This window comes from Zophobas morio, unplaced genomic scaffold, assembly GCF_036711695.1.
Source record: "Zophobas morio isolate AGI-343-1 ecotype UQ-CSIRO unplaced genomic scaffold, CSIRO_AGI_Zmor_V1 ptg000028l, whole genome shotgun sequence".
NCBI classification, from domain to species: Eukaryota; Metazoa; Arthropoda; class Insecta; order Coleoptera; family Tenebrionidae; genus Zophobas; species Zophobas morio.
This window is the reverse complement of record NW_026972133.1, coordinates 1,162,143-1,173,806: the sequence shown is the minus strand read 5'-3', so window position 1 is coordinate 1,173,806 and position 11,664 is coordinate 1,162,143. Positions and strand designations below refer to the sequence as shown.

The following is an 11,664-nucleotide window of genomic DNA, read 5'->3' as shown; positions in this document are numbered from 1 at the left end:
ACGCTTACTTCATGATTCGGTTAGTCACTAGGGTTTCCTGTCAAGATGTCAGCCAGATCGAGCGGCATGCCCAAGCCCTCGCTCTCCCGGAGCAGGAGCGACGAGAGCGTCGTCGACAGCCGCTTCCCGCAGATCACCTGCATGGAGGACGTCATCACCAACTTCTTCAACCAGATCGTGCAGTACATGATCAAGGACATGGTCGTGGTGGAGCCGGTGCCGGAGCCGTACGCGGCGGACACCACGAGCGACGTGGTGAAGGACTACAAGGACCTGCGGCCGCAGGACCTGGTGGCGATGGAGGTGAAGTCGGCGTCGGGGTCGAAGGTCACGCTGACGAAGCGCTCCTCGAGCGGGATGAAGAGGGCGATGCCGCCGATCGCGGAGGAAGGGCCGATCGACAGCGAATCCGTATTTATCGACGGCGACGCTCTTTTCTATTTTCTTTCAGAGGACGTCCACAGATAGCTCGTCGCTGAAGGACATCGAGATGGACGAGGCGCGGCAAGTGAAGATTTTTTTCTTCAACGGGAACGTCTACGAAGGGAGGATTTACAAGCGGATTATGAATGGGAAAGGGAAGTTTACGTGGAGTGATGGCAGTGCTTATGAGGTAGTGGGTTTTTGCTTCCTGGTGGTGGTTAAGGAAAGTATAAATAATTAGACGATTTTCTTCAAGGGTGATTTTAAGGATGGTTTTCCAACTGGTAAGGGATGGATGTCTCTTCCGGATCTTAGTCGTTACGAAGGGGAGTTTTTTCACGGACTTTTTCATGGAAAAGGGTTTTTGAATATTGTTTCGACGCCGACGTTTTATAGTGGGGAGTGGAAGAATGGGAAAAAACATGGTGGGTGTTCTACCGTTTTATTATTTTCGTTATAATTTACTTTTTAAATATCTAACTCGTCACACCCAGTGTTAACACAAATTTGCCGCATTTCGCCAACACGTTGGACAACTCTTTAGAATTTTACGTTTTAAAATAATTGTTAACGTGTAAAAACCGAGACGTTTGTTAATTTATCATTATTATTATTATTATTATTCCCGCCATCGCCATTACTAAAAACAATTTGAGTAAAAACTTTCAAAGTTCTACTACAAGCAAAACATTTACAAAATTCATAGAAAGCATCCTTACTTTATTTTTATTTTTATCGTTCGGTTTCCCCTGAATTAAAAATAGACGATTAGATATAAAAAAGTGCTCAAAGCGCTCACAATTATAGAGTGTTGAAATACTTCTATAAACATTTTCCATTCCATCAAAAGTGTATTTCAAATAGTTTTTATTTCCCGAGCGTAAGCGAAGGAAGTATTGTAATCGAGTCCGTCAGTCAACTCTCTACTTTTATGTTTTCTCGACCTTTCATGATCCCTAACGTTCGAAGTTTTAATCAAAATACATTTACTTATACCCTCCAAAAAATTGATGACGTCAGCTCAAAATTTTGCCGAATAAATCCGATCTAAAATGTACAAAATATGATGAGTCTGTGCTTGTGATTTATCATTCCATTCATATTTTTGGATTTGCTTATACAGGGTGACTCAAAAAAAATTATGAATGCGAGAATTTATTTTATTGAATTAATCAGGAACTATACAAAATCGAATGCTTTGAAATCTTGGATATGTTTTAAGGTTCTCTTAGGCATGGTAAATTTTTGATCAAAATGTGTTTGTTCAATCCCCCTAAAAAATTGATGACGTCATCTCAAAATTTTGCTGAGTAAATCCTATCTAAAATGTGATCAGTCCATACTTGTAATTTATAATTGCGTTTATATTTTTTAAATTTGCTTATACAGCGTAACACAAAAAAATTATCACGGAGTCAATATATCATATTGATTAAATCAAGAATTGCAAAACTGAATACATACTTTCAAATCTTGCAGATGTTTTAAAGTTATTGTAAACATGTAATCAAATATATCTGTTTATTCCCCCTAAGTTTTGATGACGTCATCTCAAAATTTTGCCGAATAAATTCTAGCCAAAATGTAGTATTTGATAAGATAAGACTGATTTTGGCACATGGCATACCCTCTAAAAAAACTAAAGGGTGGGTGGGCGGGGCTAGTACTTGTTAAGATAAGACTTATTCTGGCAGATGACATATCCTTTGAGAAAATCGGGAGCGGGTGGGCGGGGCTAGTCCTTGTTAAGATAAGATTTAGTTTGGCAGTTGACAACCTCTGAGAAAATATGGGGCGGGTGGGCGGAGCTAGTACTTGTTAAGATAAGACTTATTTTGGCAGATGACATATATTCTGAGAAAATAGGGGCCGGGTGGGCAGGGCTAGTACTTTCTAAGATAAGACTTGTTTTATCAAATAACATACCCTCTGAGAAAATAGAGAGCGGATGGGTGGGGCTAGTAGTTTCTAAGATAAGACTGATTTTGCCTCGATTATAACCTGGTAAAAACTTGTTGAATTTAAAAGGTATTAAATTGCAAATTTCCATAATAACGAGTTAAATTCCTAAATCTGATTTGTGTTTATTTTTTCTGTTTCATTCTACTTCACAAGCGAGGGAAGTTTTGTTGAAACATCTTTCGACCAATGTTTTTAAGAATGTCAAACCTTCTCGAGGGTCCCAACTGTCTTTTTTAAAAATGTAAAACCTTCTCAGGGCCCCAATGTATTTTTTTAAGAATATGTAAAACCTTTTCGGGGGTCCCAATTGTCCTTTTTTAAAGAAGGCGAAACCTTCACGAGGACTCCAAGTGTCTTTTTTTAAGAGTATTAAACCTTCTCAGGGGTCCCATCTGTCTTTTTTAAAAATGTCAAACCTTCTCCGGGGGGCCAAATATCTTTTTTTAATGTGAAACCTCCTCGGGTGTCCTAACAGTTTTTTTTTTTAATGTAAAACCTTCTCGGGGGCCCCAAATGTTATTTTTAATCTGAAACCTTCTCGGGGGTCCCAACTGTCTTTTTTTACTGAAACCTTAATATTTTTTAGATTGGCTTATACGGGGTGTCTCAAAAAAATTAATGACTGAGTCAATATATTATATTGATTAAATCAAGAATTGCAAAACTGAATACTTTGAAATCTTACAGACGTTTTAAAGTTATTGTAAGCATGTAACCAAATATATCTGTTTATTCACCCCCAAAAAAATTGATGACGTCATCGCAAAATTTTGCCGAATAAATTCTACCCAAAATGTGCAAAATATGATGAGTTTTTACTTGTGATTTATCACTGCATTCATATTTTTTAGATTTGCCCTCTATTTTCTCAGAGGATATGGCATCTGCGAAAATAAGTCTTATCTTAGTAAGTACTAGCCCCACCCACCCACCCCCTATTTTCTCAGGGATATGTCATCTGCCAAAATAAGTCTTATCTTAGCAAGGACTATCCCCGCCCACCCGCCCTTTATTTTCTTAAAGGGTACGGCGTTTGCCAAAATCTGTCTTATCTTAGAAAATACTAGCATTTTGCCAAATGACATACCTTTTAAGAAAATAGAGGGCGGGTGGGCGGGGCTAGTCCTTGCTAAGATAAGACTTATTTTGGCAGATGACATCCTTTGAGAAAATATGGGGCGGGTGGGCGGGGCTAGTCCTTGCTAAGATGAGACTTAGTTTGGCAGATGACATCCTCTGAGAAAATATGGGGCGGGTGGGCGGGGCTAGTACTTGTTAAGATAATACTTATTTTGGCAGATGACATATCCTCTGAGAAAATAGGGGGTCGGTGTGCGGGGCTAGTCCTTGCTAAGATAAGACTGATTTTGCCTCTATTATAATCTTGTAAAAACTTGTTGAATTTAAAAGGTATTAAATTGCAAATTTCCATAATAACGAGTTAAATTTCTAAATCTGATTGGGTGTTTATTTTTAATGTTTCATTCTGTTTCACAAGCTAGGGAAGTTTAGTTGAAACATCTTTCGACCAATTTTTTTAAGAATGTGAAACCTTGTCGAGTGTTCCAGCTGCCTTTTTTAAAAATGTAAAACCTTCTCAGGGCCCCAATGTATTTTTTAAAGAATATGTGAAACCTTCTCGGGGGTCGCAATTGTCCTTTTTTAAAGAAGGCGAAACCTTCTCGAGGACTCCAAGTGTCTTTTTTTTAAGAGTATTAAATCTTCTTAGGGGTCCCATCTGTCTTTTTTAAAAATGTCAAACCTTCTCCGGGGCGCCAAATGTCTTTTTTTTAATGTGAAACCTCGGGTGTCCCAACTGTTATTTTTTAATGTAAAACCTTCTCGGGGGACCCAAATGTTTTTTTTTTAATTTGAAATCTTCTCGGGGGTCCTAACCAGCCTTTTTTTTACTGAACGTGAAACCTTAATATTTTTTAGATTTGCTTATACGGGGTGTCTCAAAAAAATTAATGACTGAGTCAATATATTATATTGAATAAATCAAGAATTGCAAAAATGAATAAATACCTTGAAATCTTGCAGACGTTTTGAGGTTATTGTGAGCATGTAACCAAATATATGTTTATTCCTCCCAAGAAATTGGTGACGTCATCTCAAAATTTTGCCGAATAAATTCTACCCAAAAAAATGTGCAAAATATGATGAGTTTTTACTTGTGATTTATCACTGCATTCATATTTTTTAGATTTGCCCTCTATTTTCTCAGAGGATATGTCATCTGCCAAAATAAGTTTTATCTTAGCAAGAACTAGCCCCGCCCACCCGCCCCCTATTTTCTCAAAGAATATGTCATCTGCCAACATAACTCTTATCTTAGTAACTACTAGCCCCACCCACCCACCCCATATTTTCTCAGAGAATATGTCATCTGCCAACATAACTCTTATCTTAGCAAGTACCAGCCCCACCCACCGACCTTCTATTTTTTTAGAGAATATGTCATCTGCCAACATAACTCTTATCTTAGTAAGTACTAGCCCCACCCACCCACCCCATATTTTCTCAGAGAATATGTCATCTGCCAACATAACTCTTATCTTAGTAAGTACTAGCCCCACCCACCCACCCCATATTTTCTCAGAGAATATGTCATCTGCCAACATAACTCTTATCTTAGTAAGTACTAAGCCCCACCCACCCACCCCATATTTTCTCAGAGAATATGTCATCTGCCAACATAACTCTTATCTTAGCAAGTACCAGCCCCACCCACCCACCTTCTATTTTCTCAGAGAATATGTCATCTGCCAACATAACTCTTATCTTAGCAAGTACTAGCCCCACCCACCCACTCCATATTTTCTCAGAGAATATGTCATCTGCCAAAATAAGTCTTATCTTAGCAAGAACTAGCCCCGCGCACCCGCCCCGTATTTTCTCAAAGAATATGTCATCTGCCAACATAACTCTTATCTTAGTAAGTACTAGCCCCACCCATCCACCCCATATTTTCTCAGAGAATATGTCATCTGCCAACATAACTCTTATCTTAGTAAGTACTAGCCCCACCCACCCACCCCATATTTTCTCAGAGAATATGTCATCTGCCAACATGACTCTTATTTTAGCAAGTACCAGCCCCGCGCACCCGCCCCGTATTTTCTCAAAGAATATGTCATCTGCCAACATAACTCTTATCTTAGCAAGTACTAGCCCCACCCATCCACCCCATATTTTCTCAGAGAATATGTCATCTGCCAACATAACTCTTATCTTAGCAAGTACCAACCCCACCCACCCACCCCCTATTTTCTCAGAGAATATGTCATCTGCTAATATAACTCTTATTTTAGTTAGTACTAGCCGACATATCCTCTGAGAAAATAGAGGGCGGCTAGTACTTGCTAAGGTAAGACTGTTTGTGTCTCTATCAATCTTGTAAAAACTTGTTAAATTTAAAAGGTGTTAAATTGCAAATTTGAATAATAACGAGACAACGTGTTTAATTTTATCTTTCATTCTACTTCAGGAGCGAGGGAATTTTTGTTGAAACAACTTTTGACCAATTTTTAGATTTGCTTATGCAGGGTGACTCAAAAAAATAAACAAATCAGTCAATTTATTTTACTGAATACACGTTGGTAAGTAGAGAGAAATAAGCTCCTCCGTAGTCTAGTGGTAAGGGCATCCGTCTGGCAAGCGGTAAACGTGTGATTCGATTCCCACCGAAAAGGCAACATTTTTCTTGGCTTACCTACATTGCCGAATAAATTCTACCCAAAATGTGCAAAATGTGATGAGTTTAACTTGTTGTGATTTATCATTATTGCGTTCATATCTTTTAGTTTTGCTTATACAGGCGGCCCAAAAAAAATGAATAAGTCAATTTATTGTATTGATTAAATCAGGAATGATTCACTCCATTTTCCCAGAAAATTTTGAGAATATGATACTGTTGTTTTTCAATTTACATTTTACACTAAATAAAATAAGTCAGTGAAATAGAGAAAGGAGGTGGAGCACCCCTTCTTCGTCCCAGTGACTACTCTTAATATTGTTCAGTCTTATCTTAGCATGTTTTAGAACCGCCCACCCGCCCTCTACTTTCTTAAAGGGTACGTCATTTACCAAAATCAATCCTATCTTAGCAGATATTAGGCCCGCCCACACATGTTCTCATTCTAACGATTTTATCTCTCTTCAGTTGAGATCCACGCTTCATTCGGACTTGACAAAATGAATCACTGAAATGAGGGCGGGGTGGGTGGGCGTGGTGGTCATATGTTCTTGTGTAAAGTGAGAATGGGAACTATAGAACGTAGGCTGTTAAAAAAAACGTTAATTCTATTTTTTGTTATACTTACTACTTATTTGCTATAACATTTTTTTTGTGGGCGGGGCTAAACTTAACTTTTTCCAAGGGAATCTTTTATAAGCAAGTAATAACCCCGCCCACCCACCCCCTCTTCATTCTAGTGATTACCTTAATATTATTCAGTCATTTACCAAAACAGTCTTATTTTAACAAATACTAGCTCCGCCTACTAGGGGTATGTAATTTGCCACAATCAGTCTTATCTTAGCAAGTGTTACACTCGACCAATTTTTTTTTATCGTTCAGTTTCCCCAGAACTAAAAATAGACGATTAGATATAAAAAAGTGCTCAAAGTGCTACCAGTTATAGAGTGTTGAAATGTTCTGTAAACATTTTCCATTCCATCAAGTGTATTTCAAATAGTTTTTTTTAATTCTAAACCTTTAAAATTTTTCGTGAAAATAAATTCACACTAGAAAAAAATGTACGAGAATTTTATCAGGCCAGGGTTGGTTGCTCTACGAGCCCGAAGACTGGTACGAGGGCGGCTGGGAGAACGACTTAAAGGAGGGTTTCGGCTTGCGCTGCTACAAAGACGGCTCCAAATACCGCGGCTTCTGGCACCAAGGCTTCTACGAAGGCAACGGAATAATGATCTGGGACAACAACGACGTAAGCCTGAGTCCCTCTCGTCTCCCATTCCTGTTTCTAGTATTACAAGGGCGAGTGGAAAGCCGGCGCGATGCACGGCCACGGCGAGTACATCTGGCGCGCTTTCTACAACGACACCTTCGCCTTCCCCATCCAGAACATCTACAGAGGCTTCTGGGAGCGTGGGAAGCGCTCCGGTGAAGGCACCATGACTTTCGGCGACGACACTGGAATGAAACTCGTGGGAGAGTGGGACCAAGACTTCAAGCACGGTTCCGGGTACTTGATCTGTGGCAACGGGAAAGTCCTGGAGCACCCAGCGTTGTTCCAATACGACAAACCCATGCACATCATGAAGGAAGTCTCCGCGTGGTCCATCAGGAGCACCCGCTTGTTGAAAAGTCTAGAAATCCCGATTTTCACCGCCCCGCAGTACGTGAACGTCGGGTTCTACGTGGACCAAGTCCTGGAAGCAGTGGGTAGCATCAACGTGGACAAGTTCAAGGCGTTGAAGACGTTCGAGGAGCGGTGCGTCCGATACACCCTCATCAGGAACCTGGTGCAGCTCAAGGAGCTGTACAAAGAGTACGCCAGCTTGGCTGCCAAGACACAACTAACCTTCGAACCGGTTTTGATCCGCTTGTTCCTGTGGCAGTTCTACAAAGACAGAGATATCTGGAAGCGCGGGATCTCGTTAGCAGAAACCGACCGAATCCTCACCGATAACCCCGACAGCTGTCTGGAGTCCGTCCACGACCCCTTCGAACCCATTTACTTCTGGCAGTTCCTCATGTCTCTAATCGGAGTCGCGCTCACCACCTACTCCCTCGACGAAATCGAAGAAATTGAAGACAGCTCCGTCCAAGGGGTCTGCGCTTCCGTCATCAAAAAGTTCTTCGACGAAGTCATTTTCACGAAACTTGGAGTAAACCACCAGAGTAAGTACAGGTTCATCCGACTACAAGTAACCATAATCTTTTGAGGTGGCCTCTTCCTCAACTACTTGGATCTGGCGCCCATCAAAGCCGTCTACGCTCTGTACCAAAAGGTCGGAGAGCCGCATTCCGCACGCACTTTCCTGCGGGCGTCGTGTACGAAGAAGGGCGAAACTCCGCTGCTCTGTCACCTGGAGCTCTTTTTCCAAAAGACGACTCCGCCGTTTGGGACCAACCTAGTGCCCCTCGACCAAGACGTCTTGTTCGAAAATCGTAAGTAGGTTTTCGCGGGTTACGTGTTACTGAAGGCTTTGGAGGTGGGCACCTGGACGAGGAGTTCCGGCGCAACTGGACGAACCTCTTCGACTTCCGCCACCTGGGGCCAAGGAATATTTTACGGGGTTTGGCACAGGCGTGTCCGCTGATCATGGACGAGGGTCTCGTCGTCAATATTGACTACCCGTTGACGTTCCTCGAGTTTTATGAAACTCTTCTGATTTGTATCTTCATGGTTTTGGAACTGGAGATGAAGAAGGAGCAGAGGATTTTGATGGAACAGTTGCCACCAATTGTGTCGGTGGTGTCGGTGGCGCCTTCGAAAAGCAGGAGCGCGAAGACCGTCGAGTCGGACAAGAAGGTTGCGAAGAAAGGGAAAAAGGAAGACAAGGAAAAGACAAAGAAGAAGAAAAAGAAAGCGTGAAGTTTCTAGTTTTTTGGTTCAATCTAGTTTTGAGTTGTAACGTGGTAATAAAAGTTATGTTTTACCTTATGTTTTATCATTGTTTAAGTATATTATAGCTGGACAACCTAATACAAATTTTTCGCCAACGCGCATTTTCACTACAGTGAGCCAACGTATTAGGTTTATTTTACTCTACATCAGATGGCGCCATCAAACATTAGCAAAGGCAAACACCCTTCACTCTGCTCTTATACGAGGAGTTATCCATAAATCCATAATTAACATTGTTCCGTAAACAGTAATGTGTATAAACATATATGTACAAAATATGAAAATATACTTGACATAAAAAATATGAAGCAACGCGTTGTAACGTGATAAGAAAGAATTGAATTTAAATCAATTTGACGCATATTTTTATTTGACTATATCTGAAGACTGACAGAAACTTTCCAAGGGTTTTTAAACTGGTATAATTGTTTAGTTTTACAAGATTAAAGTAAAACAAGATTTTAAGTAAAATTTAGATTCGTGGTGTTACAAAAATATTAACACAAAATGAAAATATATATTCAAAGTAAATAACAGAACAACATAAACTTTCGGTGTTAACATTACAAATAATTACAACACAGAAAAAAACCGCATTAAGAACTTAAGAGGCATGTTTGTAATATCGAGTTGTTAAAGGCTGCTTTGAAGACTGTTTGTTTCTATGAAAAACAATTGCTGTTATCCGACGTTTTGGTAGATTTTGTTCCAAAAATACGAGATAACTAATTGTTTCTTGAACAAGTTTCCGTAACTTCTAAAATTTAAAAAGGATACGCCGTTCTGCTGTAATAAAATCTAGAATAAGGTCAAAATCACACTAATATTACATCTGATTTTGTTAACCACATGAATATAATTTACATTAAAATAAGTTACAGACATTGTTTGAAATGTTTATTATAGTTCGAAAACAAGATAAAATAAATAAATAAATAAATAAATAAAATGTGCAGTGTATAAACTTCAGAATTTTAGTATAAAAATAATCATGTTTGAGGCTTTATTTGTCTATTCGATTTTATTGGGTGTATTGGGCCCCTCTCGGGTGTTATATCCCGATATTTGTCAGCGTTTCCAAAATTTTCTTCTTTGCACAGGTCAACTAATTTTTCGTAAACCGAATTTTAAAATTTTTGTTATTGTATTTTTTACTTTTTAATTTTCTAAGGCATGAAAAAATCCCATATAGGTTTCTATGAATTTATTTATTTTTTGGCTTGTCGATTTGTCGATTTTTCAACTTTAAATGTCTCAATTTTTCAATATTTCAATTTTGGGCTTTTCCGATTCTTCCATTCTTCAAATTTTCTGTTTCTCGATTTTTTTATTTTTCGATTTCTCAATCTTTCGGTGTTTCAATGACACAATTTCTCAATTTTTGTCCTCTTCAATTTTACGGTTTTTAAATATTTCAATTTTTCGACTTTTCGATTTTTGAATTGATGGATTTTTTTTGATTTCTCGATTTTTTACTTTTTAGATCTTCAATTTACTGTAAACTTTAGATTTTTCAATTCTGCGACTATTTAATGCTTCGATTTCTCAATCGTTGAAAGTTTCGATGTTTTAATATTTCATTTTTTAAAATTCTAGGTTTTTCGATATCTCGAATTTTCAATTCTTCTATATTTCAATTTTTCGATTTTTTGAATTTTAATTTTCGATTTTCCAGTTTTTCTTTTCTAAAATTTTTCGATTATTCAATTTTTTAATTTCTCAATTTATGGAATTCAGATGTTTCGTTGTTTTGATTGTTCAATTTCTCAATTTTTCAATTTTTAACTTTCCTTTTCGGCTTCCGACTTAATTTCTCGATCCTCCGATTTTTCGAAGTCTCAGTTTTTGAATTTTTCGATGTTTCGATTTTTGAATTTCTCGGTTTTTCGATTTTTTTCTTTTGAGCTTTTCAATTTCTGGATTTTCCAATTTTTCAATGTCCTGATTTATCAATTTTTCAAATTGAATTGGATTTCTCGATTCTTCAATTTTGCGATATTTTAATTATTCAATGTTTTAAATTTTAGATTTTTCGATTTCTCGACTTTTCAGTTCTTCAGTATTTAAATTTTTCAATTTTTCAAATTTTTGCGTTAAATTTTCAGTTTTCTGATTTCTCAATTAATCTATTGTTGATTTTCCCACTTCTCAAAGTTTCGATTTTTCAGTTGTTCAATTCTTCGACTTTTCGACTTCGCTTTATTGGTTTTTCGATTTCTCAATTTTTTGGATATTTCTTTCAGTCTTGATATTTTTCAATACTTCGATTCTTTGATTTTTCGACTTTTTTTTATTTTTGGATTTTCAGTTTTTTGTTTATTATACTTTAGATTTTTCAATTTTTCGATTGTTTTATACTTCAATTTCTCAATTTTTCAACTTTTCCATATTTTAATTCTTCAAATTTCCGAATTTTTAAATTTTTTGAGATCTCAATTTATTGAGATTCGGATGTTTCGATGTTTTGATTATTCAAACTCTCGCTTTATCAATTTTTCCATATTTATGTTTTCGATTTTTCGATTTTGGCCTATTTCGGTTTCTCAATTTTTTGATTTTTCGACTCCTCGTTTTTTTTGTCTTTTGATTTTTCGATTTGTTGGTTTTTCGATTTTTTGCTTTTCGGTTTCTCGATTTTTCAATGTTTCGATTTTTGATTTATCCGATTTTTCAATTTTCCAAT

The 11,664-nt window shown here is 37.7% G+C and overlaps 1 protein-coding gene across 1 annotated transcript; it reads left to right on the top strand.

The window, feature by feature from the left end:
• Positions 1 to 34: 34 nt before the first annotated feature.
• On the top strand, positions 35 to 8,987 carry LOC135137006 (radial spoke head 10 homolog B-like). The gene is made up of 7 exons (XM_064066535.1): positions 35 to 411; positions 452 to 613; positions 680 to 848; positions 7,165 to 7,334; positions 7,375 to 8,251; positions 8,297 to 8,521; positions 8,566 to 8,987. Exons 1-7 carry the CDS (start codon positions 46 to 48, stop codon positions 8,946 to 8,948), a joined length of 2,352 nt encoding a protein of 783 aa, XP_063922605.1. The 5' UTR covers positions 35 to 45; the 3' UTR covers positions 8,949 to 8,987.
• The last annotated feature ends 2,677 nt before the right edge of the window (positions 8,988 to 11,664 follow it).